This window comes from Trichechus manatus, unplaced genomic scaffold (assembly GCF_000243295.1).
Source record: "Trichechus manatus latirostris isolate Lorelei unplaced genomic scaffold, TriManLat1.0 scaffold00047, whole genome shotgun sequence".
Classification (NCBI taxonomy): domain Eukaryota; kingdom Metazoa; phylum Chordata; class Mammalia; order Sirenia; family Trichechidae; genus Trichechus; species Trichechus manatus.
In genome coordinates, this window is record NW_004443983.1 from 9,230,690 (window position 1) to 9,249,786 (window position 19,097).

The window sequence follows — 19,097 nt, forward strand, 5'->3', positions numbered from 1 at the left end:
TGTTCTGTAAGCCTTCACCTGAAGTATAATTAAAAAATAATAATAATAATTTAGAAATATTCTTAATAACATTAAAGTCAAAAGAAGGCCAATAAAAAACTGACAGAAGTTAAATGTTTAAGATTTTAGTGTTGCTTAAGGCAGAATTTACAGAGTACCAGTTATATCATTGATCCAACTGCACAACTGGCCAGAAGGTTTAACATTTGCTTGTGCTTCTTACTACCCAGCGAAGGCAAAGTGTGGGCAGGCACTGCTGTGCTCTTAAGCACTTTAACAAAGAACATAGTTACAGAGAGAAAAGCTAGTGTAATAGGAACATAAGCAGCTTAGTGGAAAATAAATCTGCCCCCAAGTTCTCATGGGTAAAAAAGATAAAGACATAAGATAATTACAAGTTCTCAAAAACACACAAGAAAACAAACACACCTCTTACTAACGAGTCTAAGAACCACAAACACCCATCCTCCACTACCGTTAAAGGAAGCCTAGCTCTGCTTCACATGACTTGCTGCAAAACTGAAAGTGTTTGGTTCACAACTGTCGGTCACAATGTGGCAACGTTCTCAAGTTCTCATCTGGGCATAAACCTGCTTACGAGTCTGTCATTGCAAACCTTAAATGAATGGATCTCAACTATTCTCAACCTGTGTTCCGTAAAATGCTCTCACTTTACCTGCTGTGCAGCCAAGTAGATGCTGTAGCTTTACTTGTAGTTAACTGTATTACAATTCTTGTAGACATTTTAAGAGTTTTTCTTTTTTCACTCTTAAATCCTCACCATCCTTTTTCTGATCTGACCTCATAGAGGTCTCCACTCCAAATTTCTCCCCTTGAGAGTCACTGCCTCCTGACACGGAACTAAAGGCAAGGCTGCATTCCCTCAGGAATTCCAGTTCACTGTGTCATTTTCAGATTATCCTGCACTGGTAAAACAGAGCAAGTCTCTGCAAATAACTGTATATTGCTGCTGCCATCCATCAAAGCTATGTAAGAGATAACGAGAAAGAAATTATTAGTAATATATTCTATGTCTTCAAAGAATTGAAGCGTGTTCACAAAACACTGCAAATGCCGTGTGTGTAGATATGTGATTTGGCATGGCAGTTCCGTATTTGAGAAAGGAAAAAATGCACTGCATGAAGACGATGTATTGACAGTGTTAAATTGATAAAAGAAAAAAATTTACCAACAGCTCGATTTTCTTCTCCGCACAAGGTTCTGGCATGTATCTGTGGGACACTCAAAGAGCCACATGGGGAGTAAATAAAAAAAAAAGCAAACTCTTTGCCATTGAGTCGATTCCGACTCATAGTGACCCTATAGGACAGAGTAAAACTGCCCTATAGAGTTCCCAAGGAGTGGCTGGTGGGTTTGAACTGCTGACCATGGCCCAGCCAAATTGACACATACCTTAACCATCCCAGCCAGTGTTACTCTCACATCGCACCTTGACATTCGTTACTGCCAGACATACGTCATTAACGTGCAGAATAGTTGGATAGTAGATTTTTTACTATTATTGTAAATGTGAAATGTTGGATTACAGGATAGTCACTAAGTGAGGAGTAGGTGTAGTTTTAATAGTAAAGCCAATGCTGTGAAGACATGTTACTTAATTTTATGTCATGTGGCTGGTTAAATTGTAGTGACTCATACCTAAGTGTTTCTTCAGTATGAATAATCAGAATCATATGTATATGGATCTTATAATTGCTAACTATATTGTCTCTCAAGCAAATACTTTTTTAACTTTTATAAACCTCAGTCTTCTATATAAAAGGGGGGAAATACATTAAGTCATAGAGCTAAGGTAGTAGTACGTCAAACAGCACAGAATCAGGCAGTCAGTGAGTGCTTAATTAAGAGTGGTTATTTTTTATTAACACAGAGGAAAATCAACTTAATCATAGGCGAAGTTCTCTAACTTTATGGTATTGAGCTTTTATATGATTTAAGGAAAAATCTCCTAGTTTTTTTTATATTTTATTTGTTCCTCATTTTATCAATTTTTCCTGTACTTTAAATCAGCAGCTTATTTAATTCACTTATTCAAAGAGCAATAAAGCACGATAAAATTGTTGTTCAAGTTGTAAATACATGCTGCGACTAATGGCTTTCTTTTTTGGTACAGTGGTAAACGTTCTAAATACTAGGTGGAATTGTAACTAAATTTTTTAAATATTAAATCTTATACATTTTTTACTTTATTTTGTTTTCATTGTGATTTCCCATTTCCCATAACTCTACTTCCATGAAATTGGGTAGCATATTATTTATTACATTTGTTAACTACTAAACTTCTGAATACTGTTGCCTTTTACATATAATGAACATGGACTTTGTCCTAAAAAGACAAGAACTTATAACAGAAATATAAATAGGTTGTATAATATGAAACAAAGGAGCCCTGGTGGTGCAGTGGTTAAAGTGATGGACTGCTAACCGAAAGGTTGGCAGTTTGAAACCGCCAGCGGTTTCATGGGGGAAAGATGTGGCAGTCTACTTCCATAGAGATTTATAGCCTCAGAAACCCAGTGGGGTCCCTTTGAGTCAGAATCGTCTCAACGGCAGTGGGTTTGGTTTGGTTTTAGTATGAAACATGTTTAGCATCATAGCAACACTGAAGCCTCCACTAACAGATGGGTGGTGGCTGCGCATGAGACGCATTGGCCAGGAATCGAACCTGGGTCTCCCACGTGGAAGGCAAGAATTTTAGAACTGAACCATCACTGCCCCTGTAAATGAGCATTAGCTGTAAGTATTTTTATATATTTAATTGATAGATGAAACCATATCAGGGGAAGCAAATATTTCTGACCAATAATCTAAATATCTAACTTAAGCTTTGTTTAGAAAGCTTTTGGTGGTACTGCATACCCTTTATATCAAGATTCAGTCAGCCTCAGCCATTAACAGTGGCTTAAGCATTAAAGACATTGAGTTATCTAATATAGTAAGTCTGGAGGTATATACTCCAGGACTGGTGAAACAAAAGCTCCATGACCTAGTGTGGGCTTTTTATCCTCATGCCTGTTGTCTCATGGTATAGCAAGATTGTTGCTATGTAGTTCCAAGAGCCCAAAGTAATAACGATCTTTTGTAAGGTGCTTTCATTTTATCAGCAAAGGAAAAACTTCTCCAGTAGCCTTCCAGCACATTTCCTTCTTGATTTCTTTGGGCAGAACGGTTACATGGACACCCGTAACTACAAGGGGGCTAGGAAAGTTAAGATTTAGCAAAGGGCACTGGAATTACCATGACTGATTTAGACCAACTTCAACTTGTCCCCTGGGCCAGGAGCTCAGCTTCCCTGCGACTAGCAGCTCTGCCAGCTTCATGAACCCCAAATCAGAGTTCATTTGATGAATAGGAAGAGGAAGGAGTTGATAGGCAATGGATAGTATCTGTTACACGTATGAAGTGAGTCTTCGCTGCGCAATGACAGTGGCTAATTGCTATGTTAGGATTTCTGAATTAGCAGTGTTCTTGCGCAGATCTCATGATGATGGTAATCACAGCAGGTAATAATCACTTACTGAACTCCAACTATGTGCCAGTGTGCAAAAATACTTTTTTACTTTTATGTCATTTAAAAAATTCTAAAATAATCTTATATTAAACAGGAAGTAGACATTTGAGTCTGGAACTTAGAGGAGATTTGAGATATAAATGTCAAAGATATTAGCTTATACATGGTATCTGGAGTCATGGGAACAGATACACTCTCTTATAGTCAAAACAACCAGAATGGTAACACAGGAATAAAAGAATCTGGTACTGTAGAGTGCCCAGTTAGTGAATGATTTTTTTTAAAAAAACTCATTCATTTACTTTATTTCAAATAATAAATTGACAAACTGTGGGAAAGAATGTAATAAAAATATACACGGGCCCTTGTCAATTAACACTTCCTGACAGCTTCCACCACCTGATTGGTGCAGCAGTATGGTGCCACGCCCCCTTCAGTCCAGGTTGCTTTCAGGGTCCCTTTCATTGTTCTCAGTTGTTAGGCATGCCTCATAAGTTGTATGAAGTGGTCCTAGCATAGTGGTAGACTTTTCATGAGAGATTAAAACAGTAATTTCTTTTGTTATTTTTTCTAAATTTTATTTTGTTGTTGAGAATATAGGTGAGTGATGTTTTTACAAAGTCATATTTATTTTGAGTGAGTAGGATTCATTTTGTGCTTTTGTGAGATCACAGGTTATTACTAGCTAAGAATTTTTAATCTCACAGCACCAGAATGAGCTGTTTTTTTCCTTTCTTTTCTTTTTTAAAAATTATTATTAGGCTTTTAAACATTTTTGAGTTGGCTAATTAGGGTAAGGAGCCCTGGTGGTGCAGTGGTTAAGAGTTCGGCTGCTAACCAAAAGGTCAGCAGTTTGAATCCACCAGTCCCTCCTTGGAAAGTCTATGGGGCAGTTTTACTCTGTCCTATAGGGTTGCTATGAGTCGGAATCGACTCGACGGCAACGGGTTTGGTTTTTTAATTAGGGTAAACTTAGTATACCCATAAAAACAGAAAAATGGACCGTGGTCTCAGGGGACATCTAGGTCAATTGGCATAGCATAGTTCGTAAAGAAAATGTTCTACGTCCTACTTTGGTGAGTAGCATCTGGGGTCTTAAAAGCTTACAAGCGACCATCTAAGATACATCTATTGATTCCATCCCGTCCAGAGTAAAAGAGAATGGAGAAAACCAAAGACACGAAAATACTAGTCAAAAGGACTAATAGACCACATGAACCACAGCCTCCACCAGTCTGAGCCCAGAAGATGGTGTCCCGCTACCACCACCAGCTGGTCTGACAGGGATCACAATAGGGGATCCTGGGCAGAGTGGGAGAAAAATGTAGAACAAAATTCAAATTCACAAAAAGAGACCAAACTTAATGGTCTAAAGGTGACTGGAGGAACCCCCGAGACTATGGCTCCCAGACACCCTGCTAACTCAGAACTGAAGCCACTCTCGAAGTCTACCTTTCAGACAGGGCTATAAAACAATAACACACATGAGAAACGTGCTTCTTAGTTCAGTTAGGTATACAAGACCAAATGGGCTAAAGACAAGAAGGCAGGAAGGGACAGGAAAACTGGATGAATAGGCACTAAGAACCCAGGGTGGAAGGGGAAAGGGGAAGAGCACTGACACAATGCAGGGATTGCAACTAATGTCACAAAACAATATTTGTATAAAATTTTTGAATGAAAAACTAATTTGTGCTGTAAACTTTCACCTAAAACACAATAAAATTTAAAAAAAAAAGATCTATTTATTGAACAGTCACCATGTGCCAGGCACTGTGTTAAGTAATTTATACATATTATCTCATTTAATCCTGTGACCTCTTTCCTGTTTTGCAAGGGAGGAAACTGAGGTCAGGTACTTGTCAAAGGTCACACAACTAGCAAATGTTGGAAGTCCGGTCTGGGATTCAAACACAACTAGTTCTGGTTCCACATCTGCATTCCTACTTGTTTTGCTATACTGCCTCCCTTAATGCTGTGCTTCGCAAAACTAGGAAACCCATCAACAGTCCTTAGTTTACATGATTTCTTTCTAATAAACTATTTAGAGGATTTGCAGCTTAGTCATGTCTGAGGATCAGAGAATATTTTAGGTTCTCTGAATGACGACACTTAATTTGGGAGGGAGAGAATACTGGTAGCCCAGGACCATCTCTACCCAGTCTTCCTTTTCTTCCCACTTGCTTCATGCTGTCCTTTGGCCGCCCTTGGTTCCTGCCCTTGCTCTTAGAAAACAGTAGCAAAGGTGGAAACAAGTAGATGGGCCAACAAGGGTGGAAGCAGCTGGTAACCAATTACTGGGGCCCAGTGGTCTGGAAGAGAGCTGGCCAGTGGGTTATGTGTATATCAATACCAACCCAATATCAGTGTAAAGATTTTTGGTTGGCCTTTGCCAGTCAGGCCTTAAAAATGTTTTCAACTGTTTCTGAATTGGTTCCCCAAACTAAAAACCAATTCTGACTCATAGCAACCCTACAGGACAAAGTAGAAGGCTGTAAATCTTTACAGAAGTAGACTGTCACATCTTCCTCCTGCGGAGCTGCTGGTGGTTTCAAACCGCTGATCTTTCAGTTAGCAGCCGGGTGCAGCAGCCACTGCACCACCAGGGCTCCAGTGAATTTGTTTCCTCTGACCTGCAGATGGAGCCCTGGTGACACGATGGTTAAGAGCTTGGCTGCTAACCAAAAGGTCGGCAGTTCGAATCCACCAGCCGCTCCTTGGAAACCCTATGGGGCAGTTCTACTGTGTCCTATATCATCACTAGGAGTTGGAATCAACTTGATGGCAACGGGTTTGGTTTTTTTTTGGACCTGCAAATAGGATTTTTGGGTTGGCTAACTCTTTACTATCTGTAACAAGGGGGATTTGGAGAGTGGAGTATAATTAAAATCCACAGGTAATTCTCTAATCTTTTAACCTCATTAACAATGCTATTAACCCTCCACCAGCTGTCTTAGCCAGAGGAACTGAAGTCTTATCTCTTTATATTCCCTTATATTACCATTAATACCTATTAAGGTAGTATTTATTGAATGCTTACTCTGTTCCAGTCTTTCTAATTGCTTTACATGTATTAACTAATTCAGTTTTCACAACACAATGAGGTTTACTATTATCATCCTTACTTGACAGATGAGGAAACTGAGGTCCAGAGGGATTGAATAACTTGCCCAGGGTCACTTACATAGTAAGTGGTGGAACCAGGATATAAGGCTGTGTGCTAAGGATGGTGAAATTATGCAAAGCCAGATGAGCATTCAGAAGAAATGTAGGGAAAGGTCTGGCTATTCCATAGTTATGTGTAATTAGTAACTTTTTAAATAGTTTGTTTTGCTAGTTTAAATAGAAAATTCAAATGAGTCATTTTCATGTGATGGGATATATGGCTCTCTTTTAACCTTAGGAGGCTGTTCTACTCTGTCTTTAGGGTTGCTATGAGTCAGAATGAACGTTTTTTTTTTTTTTCCCCTGTGCCAGTATGTCTCTCTGTAGTGTTACGTTTATGTATTGAAGTTCTTTTATTGCTCTAAAACACAACAGATTGTGTCTAACCATTGTTAGAGAAGTTTGTAAGGAAATCACTAGCAGTTTCCTCAAGAGAAAAATTAAATGAAGGTGTCTGATGTTCACTTTAGTGTTTGTTTTTAACAAAGCCCTAAAGAGAACACTAACCACAGTCTCACGGGAGGAAACAGTTATAGAAAATCTGATGCCAATTTTTTTTCTAAATAGAAATCTTTTCTCTCCCTATTTGTTATAAAAATAGTACCTGTTCATTACAAAGATCTTTAAAAAGCAAAATTCTGCCATCCCAGTACCCAGGGTTAACTTTACACTATCTTTCTAGACATCATTCTTGGTCTGTAAAGACACACAAACATACGTCTGCCTTTAAAAAAAGAAAAAGAAAAACACAAAATTGATAACCTACTTTTTTAAACTTGGCACTATACTTAGACAGCTTTCCCTGTTAATATCCTGTATAAAGGCTTCAGAATATTTTATTGTATGGATGTGCCAAAATGTGTTTAAGCAATCCATTGCCGCCCTTTAAAAAAATGTTTAAATACATGCTTCTATAATCTTTTAGTTTACAAGTTAAGATTCATTTTAATATCATTCTTTCCACTTTAGGCCTTGTTTTCTTTGTCTAAAGGGATGAATTTGAACTAGTTGGTCTCTAAGATGTCTTCCAATTCAACATTCTGTGATTCCTAATTCTTAGAATTGCCACCTGCTTCTATAGTATTGCCAACCATCTTCTGTACCCTAGCTATGTCTCTGCTGCTCACACAGCCCTGGCTTCTCTTTTGACATCTCCTATCTGCTTGGAGGAGAGGAAGTCCAGCCTTAGAACATGGTGGGTAGCTCAGGAGAGAAATCAAGAAGCCACAACACTGCACCTAGATAGCCAGGCTTTGGCAGTAAGAGTCTACACAGAGCAATGAACTTGAAAGAGTGTGTTGTCAGTCTTCTGTGGATGTGTCCCTCTAGGAGTCTGAGCTCAGTGTTTGCAGTGCTGGTAACATATGCCACTTGCAATGCTGGTAACATATGCCACGTGAGGTGGCATTAGAGAGAGGAGCCTTTAAGATGGTGCCCAGGCCTGTGGATAGAGTAGTTGGAACTGTCACTAGCTACTCTTCTGGGGTTTAGCTAGGGATTGAAAGGATTTGGGGGAGGTTGATGTTCCCGCCTAACAAATATGGGCTGTTAGATGTTGTTCTTGAAATCTTAGTGAACAGTTTTGTTAGATGTTTTTACCTCAAATTCTATTTCAGGTTTGAAAATGTTCAGGTGAGAGTTCTAGATCATATTAGAGTTGGCTCATCCTAATTGTAGCAGAGACATTATTTGCCTTCCATGTCCAACTTCTCGCTTGTCCTCTCACTCATTGAAGGGAAATGGGTAGCCTGCCGTTCTGGCCACAGCTGATTGAACCCAAATCAGCCTATTTGGATTCTCCCTCCTAGAAATGAACAGGGGAGGTGGTGCCAAGACTGCAGCTCAGAGATCGTGGTTCTCAAACTTGGCTGTGTATTAGAATCACCTGCACAGCTTTTAAAAACATATGTCTGTGCCTTATCAGCCAGAGACTCTGAATCATTAGGCCTGAAGAAGGACCTAGGCATGTATATTTTTAACAAGTTCCCTAGCTGGATATGGATGATTGTCTAAGTTTGGGAACCATTAGACGAGGGCACCAACTCATAGAACACATTCTTGTTCACTTTTAATGGTTTCCCCACCACCACCCATGTAAGTAGGGTGGAGGGGCCGAGTGATCCTCTAGGGAGCTGGACCTTGAGACTATGACTTTTCATTTTTCTGCTTTGTGAACGGTTTTATCTCTGTGAGCCTTGGTCTCCTCAAGTATAGGACTAGATCTCTGGGGTACCTTCCAGAAGTAAGATTGTGAACTCTTACTGTATTTACATTAGTTCAGTATTTACTAAATGCCCACTTTGTACCGGACACTTGGCTTAGTGCTGTCTAACCTGGTTCTATTTGTTCTATTAACTAGGAGAACAGCGTGGGGTAGTGAAAATTCAGTAGTGTAAATTCAGTCTCTGCTGCTTGTAGTTGAGTGCCGTGCATGTGTTATTTCTTTTCCCTAAGCCTCAGTTTCTTCCTCTCAAAAAATGGGATAACCATACCCATCACATAGGGTTATCAACTCTGAAGATTAAGTAAGTTACCTACCCCTTCCCATCCTTTAGCTTTGCCATTTTGGCTAGATTGCAAGTAACCTAATGGCACAGACAGTATTTTATGATTTCCTGAATCCCCTGTGTTGCCTGATAAGTTGCTACATCCTCATTCTGATACACTGAGTTGAAATATGATTTAGTATGTATATGAGGGAATAGGGTATATTGCTGAAGAATCAACCATATCCACTCACCTGAACAAGGACGTCTGTTCAGAAGCTGTGTAAGTAAATAGCATTCAGGAAACCCCAGTTTTAGGCCCTTTCCTTCTCTCACCATAACTAGATTGGGGCACTTCACTTTCTTCAGTCTCAGGTTTCTCACCTGTAAACTGAACAGGCTACACTCTCTCTTAGGTTTGCTCTTGTTCTAAATATCTTACGATATTATGACATGTGGGCAGATTTTTAAAAATGAACATTGTGATGTTTTAAATTAAAACGATGCATCAATAACATGAAAGGTTATATCAAAAAAATCTCTTTAGCTTAGTAAGACTCTTTCTGTGCTCTTCCTGTCTTTATTCATGAGCCTTGGTTTTCTTCATAGTTGTGATTAGTGTGTATGTTCAATTTTAAGTTCATTTGTTTCTATTTTCTAGTATTACTGTTATAGTGTCCCAACGTATTGACATGGAAACTTTTGAATTCATATTGTTGATAAATTAGGGAACAAACCATTTTTATTCCTACAAGCATTGAACTTAAACTGTTAGGATAGTTTTTTTCTGTTTTTCAGTCAGTGGATCTTGACCAACATTTAAAAAATAACAAAATAGGATTGAAAATATCAGAATCGTTTCATGAAACATCTTGTTTTGGTTTATATTTATATGTGGATGTATGTGTTTACTGAGTCATGATATAAAATGTATGCTTACTGAGGGTTGTGGTCAAAATAATTTTTAAAATCCCCTGGATTAAGTAATAATGAGACAGTCACAGCACATTGTGAGGTTTTTCTGCCATATTCTAAAGAGGATGCTTAATTTCCCAGTCATGCTCCGAGAGTTGCTTCCTTTGGATGATACGACTCGCCAAGATAGTAGGTAGAATAGTCTAGTCATAGACTGCTTTGGCCCACAAAGCTAAGACGTTAAGTGAAATAAAACTATGTAGCCTCTCTGCCCAGGAAAAATGTAGAAAAAAAAAGTTTTTATAATATTAATAACTAAAAAATCCACTTAAACATATATAGATAAACCATACTAAACCAAATAAAGCACAGAAGAAAAAAATTTTAAGTATAAAGGGTGTACTGTGTTCGTTCTTTGGTTAACATGGTTGCTTATACTTTTTTCCTTTGGCCTTCTATTTCATTAGTTACTTTTTATTTGAGGAAAGCTAAACATAGACCCAGTCCCTATATTACACAGTATTACTTTATAATCAACTTTCAAATTCATTTGATAAGATTCTTGTGTTTAAAGTGAAAAACTTTTTCCCAGTTTAGAAATTCAAAGCAGTATTCACTTCATCATTACATCCTCTCCTTCTCTTCCTTACTTCATTAGCAATTATCTCATTCACCTGTAACTTTGTCTACTTTGGTTCTTTTCTCATCACACACACACATACACACACACACTTGTATTATTTATCTCCAGCTGTTTCTGATTAACTTGGGGGCTTTCTTGGTGAATGGCTCAGCATGATTCACCAGCCTAACTTTGTCTTCAGGGAGCCAGTTTTAGAGACTTTTGTTGTTGTTAGTTGCCATCATGTTGGTTCTGGTTAGCCAATGTATTTTCAATAGTTGACCTACCATCTAAGCTAAACAAGATTCAGATTTCTTCCAGTTTACTGCTTCAGTCCAGCTCAGCGATGGTAAAACATCCACATGTATGTTAGAATAAAATAAATTATGGAATTTGAAGTCTAGAATAGGAAATTCCCAGGACTGGAAGAAATTTCTGTGATTTAGAGATAAAAGAAGATTATTTTATATTTATTTCCATCCATTTGCAGAGTGAATTTTGTTTAAGCAGTATTTGGTACTGAGAAAGTCATGTTTTTAACTGCTGAGTGGGGGGAAGACCACAGCCTGAGGATCACGTAATGACAGCCTGAACTAACTGGACACCATGATATCTGTTTTCACTTGTTCGTTATGAAGTATGTTGTGGACTTTGTGCAGTGCCTGACCTGTATTCCAGAAGTTCCTTTATGGGAAATTCCTAGTCATGAAAAAGTCCCCATGACTGAGAAGCAGAGAAAGGTAGTATTCTTTGTAGTTATTTCAGTGGTGATGGATCTCTGGGACAATCTATAAAAGTTTGTTTTTTCCCCACCAATGATTACCTAATAATTAAAAGTACATAAGAACCTGTTAACATGAGAGAATTCCTCCTGATATATCCCTGGAAGCAGGACCCCACTTGACAGAAGGGATCGCTCTAGTACTGCTGGTATCTCCTGGGGCCACGGTGGAGACTCTCAGCAGGGTAGAGATCCAAGGGCAGTGACAGCTGGTGTGGGGTTCTCTTTGCTGACTAGAAGACTGGGAACAAACAGAATGGCTCATGCTAATATCTTTACATTGCTTTGTGTCTTTATGCTGTATTCTTGCATCGAGTGACACAGTGCATACATTTGTCTGAATTGGTACTGGGGACAGGCTGTGAAAGTATACCAAAACCTGTTGCCATCGAGTTGACTCTGACTCATAGTGACCCCATAAAAAACAAACCCACTGCCGACGAGTCAGTTTCAACTTATCGCAACCCTATAGGACAGAGTAGAACTACCCCACAGAGTTTCCAAGGCTGTAATCTTTACAGAAGCAGACTGCCACATCTTTCTCCCGTGGAGCGGCTGGTGGGTTGGAGCTGCCGACCTACTGGTTAGCAGCCGAGCACTTAACCACTGTGCCACCAGGACTCCTTTGTGAAAGTACAATGTTTGAAAATGTTTCATTGAGATTTTACTAAATTACATACTTTCTTTTGTATTGTCTTTCAGAATTAAAGCCATAGAGAGTCCCAACAAAGAAGATGATACCCAGTGGCTGACCTACTGGGTAGTGTATGGTGTGTTCAGCATTGCCGAATTCTTCTCTGATCTCTTCCTGTCATGGTTCCCCTTCTACTACATGCTAAAGGTATGCTGGCTTCTACTGAACTGCTCTGTTTCCTTCCAAATACGTATTTGCTTTGCTCCCTACCACTAAAATAAATTCCAGCTCAGGACCTGAATACAAGGAATAGGAATAAATGCCTGAATATGGTACATCTGTGGCTCTGCCTCAGATTATAAACAAGAGGGCAGGATTCAACATGTCTAACTTCCTTTCTATACTGCCTTGGAAACAGCCAAAGCAACTGTGTGTTCAAGATGTGTTCGATAATAATAAGGAATGGAAATACTATGATCTAGCACAAGCATTGCTGTTAGTTCTAACATCCTATCTTTATGCAGTGTTGTCTACATTTGATTTGGAAGCGTTCCAAATTTTGGCAGCCATTAAATATTTACAGTGGTCAGCAGGAGTCATTGTTTCTGGAAGAAGAAATACATATTTCTTACATAGGTTTGGAGAAAAAAGATGTGACATGGGCTCACAGAGGAAGTTATTTTAATGACTTTGACAGGTGTGATAGTCAGGAGTCAGCCCTGCCAAAGTTTGTGTTTGGCCGAGGATTTAGCCTTAGTTACCAACATGCAGGGAAAGGGAACAGGAGGTTGAAACTCATTCCTAATGGGACCTCTATCAAATCCTGACTTGCACCAGAGGTGAGTGAGGATGAAAAAGTCCATACCTTTTAATAGGTGGAGTGGTTCTTTTTCCCTAAGTGGAACAAGTTGTCTTCAGTTGATTCCTCAAGTATCTTCCATGGTTCCAATTAGTTGCATATGATGCAAATAATGCCTGAGGTTCACAGAGCCAGATTTTCAAGCTGGACAAGCTGGATGGGGTGATGTGTTCAGCCCATGTGAGTTCTGGATTCTCCTCTTTCCCGTCTTTTTAGTATTTGTTTTTTTAAAAGTTACACATGATATAGTTTAAAGACTCAAATAGTTCTGTAAGATTTTGGAAGAAAAATAGCATTCTGCATCCCACTTACCACCTTCTTAAAAGCAACCACTATCACTTCATTTATGGCAGATTATTTTGTCATTATCCCTGGCTCTAATATGCTTGTTTAGCCACTTTTTGATTTTTCTGTTCTAGGCATTAGCTCTTGATTCCCACTAGAAGACAAGGATGTTGCTCTCTTTCCTCCCTCATCCTTGCCACACATATGCAGCCTTCCCATGCCTCCATCCTCCTAATGCATCTATGTTGTAATTTTGGTTAGATAACTATTTACTGCCCACATTATTATGACTTGTAAATACTATTCACAGTTGGGCCATATAGTGTACATGTAGTATTCTTGCAGTTTTTTATTTTCCCTGGAACTAATAATTGTTTTTATATATTCAGACCTATTTCTGGCATCATTTCAGTTTGTCCTGCTTTTTCTATATTTGTATTTATTTTCTTTTTAAAATTCGTATCTCAAGAAATGTTGGACACCAAACCATTCTTTGGTATACCTCCAACCACCATCACGTTGATTAATTAATATTTTTTAATTCTGGGCAATTATGGATACATTTTTTAGTTTTCTTTGGTCTTAGGTTTTTTTGTTTGTTTTAGTCTACTTATTTGTACTTTTCTTCTTCCTGAGAGATTTACTCAATCTGATCTTCCAAATTTCAGTTTTATTCCTGGTTTATATTATATCCATTCTGCTATTAATGCCATATATTATTTATTTCAACTATTTTTCATCTAATATTTTTGCTTGGCTCTTTTCTATGTTTTCTTGTTCTTGTTTCATATTGCTAATATTTTCTCACATTTCTTTTAGTATGGTTAGCTAGCTGATTTGGTCAGTTCTAATATTTCTGGTTGTACTCATCAGATATCTTGTTATTTTGGCCTGTTAACTCATTTCCCTCAGGGTACCAGGTACTCTCTCAGGCACTGGAATTGAGGAAGGTCACATCCCAGCCCATGTCCTAGTAAGCTTAGGGTAGGAGCTAGGGAGCCCCAGGCAGTAGAGGAGGCATAGTTAATCACTTCTCACCCACAAAACAGCTCCTCAGGTCAAGGCTCCAGCCTTTGCTCCTCCTTCCCCAAAGCAGCATTAGAAGGAGATGCTCCTAGCTTGTAATTCACAGCTCTAAGGGTTAGAGCAGGAAGGTTGGGGAAGTAATTGTCTGAGGTTAGTTAGTCCCCACCTGTTTTTCTCAGTGCTCACAAGGACAGGACTTCTATGCCAAAACCGTTTTAGAAAAAGATATAGGAGAATGTTTTTAACTTTGAGGTATGAAAACAAGACAAACTACAAAAGACACAAAGAGAAGATTTGATAAATTTGACTAAATAAAATTAAAAAGAATTAAACTTCTATATGACAATAACTAGCATAAACAAAGTTAAAATAATGATAGACTAGGAGAATATATTTACAAACATTTACACTAGATAAGGAATTAATACCTAGGATATATAAGAATTTCTACAAGTAAATAAAAAACAGAAAAATAAGCAAAGGTTATAAATAGACATTTCACAGAAGAGAAACATGTGTGTGACCAGTAAACATCTCACCAGCGATCTGGGAAAGGTGAATAGTAAAATCCTACATTTTGCCCATTAAATTAGCAGACATTTTAAAGATTAATTATATCTGGTATTGATGAATAGATGGATACATGATGTTTAAAAAAAAAAAAATTGCATCGAGTTGATTCTGACTCATAGCAACCCTATAGGACAGAGTAGAACTGCCCCATAGGGTTTCTAAGGAGCACCTGGTGGATTCTAACTGCTGACCTTTTGGTTAGCAGCCATAGCTCTTAATGACTATGCCATCAAGGTTTCCAGATGGATGTTAGTAGTGGTATAAATTAGAATAGCCTTTTTAAGGGGCCCTTTGACATATTCTTGTCAAATTAAAAAATGATACCCTAGCAATTCTATTTCTAAGTGGTCTAAGGAAATATTCACACGTTTAAGAAGGATGTAGAAGGATATTCATTGTAGCATTTTTTGTTATAACTAAAAATTATAAACTGAAGTGTCTATTAATAGGTAAATGGTTAATTAATAGTACATCTATACAGTTAAATGGAATGAAACAGACTCATGTATTAACATACAAAGTTCTATATAATCCATGAATTATAAACAGTTATAGATCACTACATACAGTATTATATAATTCATAGTTAAAAAAAAAAAGACACGATGCTAAATAAGGTTTAAAAAATTAAATGAAAGCATGCTCATTATAGATCCTTTTCATCTGAATGAGATCACCACAGAATGTCTTGTAAGATAGCTGAAGAATTTTCCTTTCAAAACAAATGGAAGAAAATTGGTCTCTGGGAAGATTCCAAAGATTGCCGGAGTTTTATTGTTGTTGTTCACAGACATCTAGCATTTATGAAAGTATTTTTATAATCTTTAATTTGAGCATGACCTATTTAAACCTCAGATAATTTTGGAGTTCTTAATAAGATTCATCTAACGGTAGTGACATCACAGTGCAGTCTCCAGTGTGAAGAAACTGAGCTTTTGCCTTGGTCTCACCTGCTTGCTGCAGTACCTGGTCAGCAGAACCACTTGCACTTATATCTGACCTCAGACTTCTAGAACATGATCAAGTTGGTCTTCCAGCCTGCTCCTAATCACTTCTGCTAATGGAGGCCACAAGAGGTAGAGAAAAGATCCAAAATAAGAAATAATCACTGACTGAATCATTTATATTTGGTTTTGGAGTACGTTAAAAAAAACTGCTTTGCAGCAAATTTTCTTCCCTAATAGTAAATAAAATGAATGTGCATCTATTAGTAATCTCCAGTCAAGTGGCACCATGGTGTTGTCAAGAAGTGGGGAGTGAGTTTACTGCTTATGTTCCAAATAGATAATACACCTTGAGATGGTTAAAAACTGACAATGCTGTCAGTCAGAGTGCCTTCTTCTTGCGTTAGTGGTATATTCTCAGTAGCTTCAGTGAACAGATTGAAAAAGAGCCTCTGAATTGCAGAGTCCACAGGAGAAGTTTTAGGAGGGTGTCGCATTTGAAGGACTAGCATAGATCTTACCTATGCCACTGCAGCAACCACATGCTGACTGTGTAGGAGTGTGAAAAAGAAACCTGCAAATAGGACTTTTTTTTTTAAGTAGTTAATATGATTTTTTATTTTGGCTTTGGAATATAGGCAACACAAATACCCTTCCCACATTAAAACCAGCTGTGACCACACCCCTGCCCTCCTCCTCCTGCACCACCTGTCACCAAGCTTGAGTAAGGATGCATTTGTAGGATGAGGTAGAGTGCTCTGGATTACCAGAAGTGAGGTGACTCATGGCTTACATGATGAAATTTGAGGGGAGCCAGATGGATCTCTTCCAGCTTGATTCAGACAGATGAAATATTTCCACCAATAGATTCATTCCTGAAAGTCAAGTGGTGTCCCTTAAGAAGTGTAAATACCCCTGGGAAGGGCAGGGTGTGTATAAAATCACTTTGTCTTTGTTGTGAGTTACTGTCTTAGTTATCTAGTGCAGCTATAACAGAAATAACACAAGTGGATGGCTTTAACAAAATTTATTTTCTCACAGTTTAGATGGCTAGAAGTCTGAATTCAGGGCAGCGGCTCTAGGGGAAGGCTTTGTGTCTCTCTTGGCTCTGGGGGAAGGTCCTTGTCTCCTTTCAGCATCTGTGGATCCGATGTTCCTTGGAGAGCTCCATGTGTCTTGGCAGGTTATAATTCAGGATCAGCAACGACTCAGGATATAGTTCTTGGGTTAGAACAGCTTTTCAGCCATGCCCACAGGCAGGCCTCTCTCTTTCTCAGCCTCTGCCCTGCTCGGACAAGTGTTACAAAGCTCTTCAGCTCCACTGATAAGTGCCCAGAAGCACCCCACTCCACCAGTAAGTCTTGGCCTGAAGGCCCTCTACTCTACAAGCAAGCCTCCTGCCTGAATGTGCTGAACTCTCTCGCTCCATGTGTCAGCACACCCACTGCACCATCTTCTGCTGGTCTCCTGGTTCTGGTGCTGCTAGTTTTGTGCCGCCACTTCTCACCATTTTGTGCCATCTCCGGTGTTACACCTCTCTGTCTCCTGGGTCTAGGAGGTTCTCAGCACAGGGACCCCAGGTCCGAAGGATATGCTCTGCTCTCGGCTCTTCCTTCTTGGTGGTTGTGAGGTCCCCTGTCTCTACTTGCTTCTCTCTCCTTTTATTTCATTTTTCTTTTTTTATTGAACTTCAGGTGAAGGTTTACAGAACAAATAGTTTCTCATTAAACAGTAGTACACATATTGTTTTTGACATTGGTTAACAACCCTATGACATGTCAACCCTCTCCCTTCTCGACCTTTTTTTTTTGGTGAAAATATACATAGCTAAAGATACACCATTTCAAAAATTTCTACATGCACAGTTCAGTGACATCGACTATGCTCTTCCAATTGTGCTGCTATTCTCACGTTCGATGAAGGTTTACAGATCAAAATTGTTTCTCATTAAACAGTACACATGTTGCCCTATGACAGTGGTTACCAACCTCACAGCACATCAACACTATCGCAAATAGGACATTTTAATATTTTATCTTTTGCAGAATTAATATTGTTGGCAGCTTTTATTCCATTTTCCTTAAGCAGCATATAAGAATGGAGGAAAATAAGAGGAACCAGTGGTTAGACATCAAAGGTTAGTTAGAAGATAATACACAATGTGTTAAGCTAGAAATAGTGCACGTTCAAAGCTTTGCTCTAAAAACTATCCTTGAGCGGGAGAGTTTTAAAATACCTGTGTAACTTATAAAAGTAGTATACACTCATTCCTTCACTCAGCAAATATTTATTTAGCACCTCTGTGTGTCAGATTCTGTTCTAGCTACTGGGGGATTCTGTGGTGAATAAAACAAAGTGTCTGCCCTCATACTTTTTACATTCTAGGGTGTGTGTGGATGTGTGGATGTGTGTGTGTGTGTGTGTGTTGGAAACAGATAACATTTGTAATCCTACCACTGTTAACATTTTGGGGTAGTCTTACTATTTTTTTTACTGTGAAAATATATTAGTCTGTATAAAAATACACACGGAACTGTATATACATTATTGTGTTTAATCACAGATATATGCTTGAGACCACATACTATATATTATTCTATATCTCTGTTTTTAGTTAACATAATATTATGAGTATTTTCTCATGTTCTTTAATACTCCTTGACACAGCTGACTAATCCATTATAGACAGTAATTTAGCCATTCCATGACTGATAGATATTTAGGACATTTGTCTTGCTGTTATAAATAATTCTTCAATGAATATCTTTGTACTTCATCTTTACCCACATTTAAACCATTTTCCAGGATTTATTTTTAGAACAAGTTTGAGTAAAATCTGGCAGGCTTTAGTCCTGAGGCAGACTGTGTCACCTGTGCTGTTTCACTCATTCACAGAGAACATAACATTTCTCTTTTTCATCTTTGTAGGAGGCAAAAAAGATAGGGAAATCTTACCCTTAACATATTCTGTTTTTAGCTTTTATTTGTGGATGCTGAACAACTTGGTTTTTTTTTGTTTTTTTTTTTAATTGTACTTCAGGTGAAGGCTTACAGAACAAATAGTTTCTCATGAAACAGTAGTTCACACATTGTTTTATGACATTGGTTAACAACCCCACAACATGTCAACCCTCTAACTTCTCAACTTTTTCTTTGGTGAAAATACACATAGCCAAAGATACGCCATTTCAAAAATTTCTACATGCACAGTTCAGTGACATTGACTACGCTCTTCCAATTGTGCTGCTATTCTCACTTAAGATGAAGGCTTACAG

At 38.3% G+C, this 19,097-nt stretch overlaps 1 protein-coding gene across 1 annotated transcript in view; it reads left to right on the forward strand.

The window, feature by feature from the left end:
- The window catches only part of REEP5 (receptor accessory protein 5), a 55,870-nt gene that overhangs the window by 11,927 nt on the left and 24,846 nt on the right, over nt 1-19,097 (forward strand). The window contains exon 3 of the mRNA XM_004376990.2: nt 12,204-12,342. Within this exon, the coding sequence (XP_004377047.1) occupies nt 12,204-12,342 (139 nt within the window). The remainder of the gene's footprint in view (nt 1-12,203; nt 12,343-19,097) is intronic.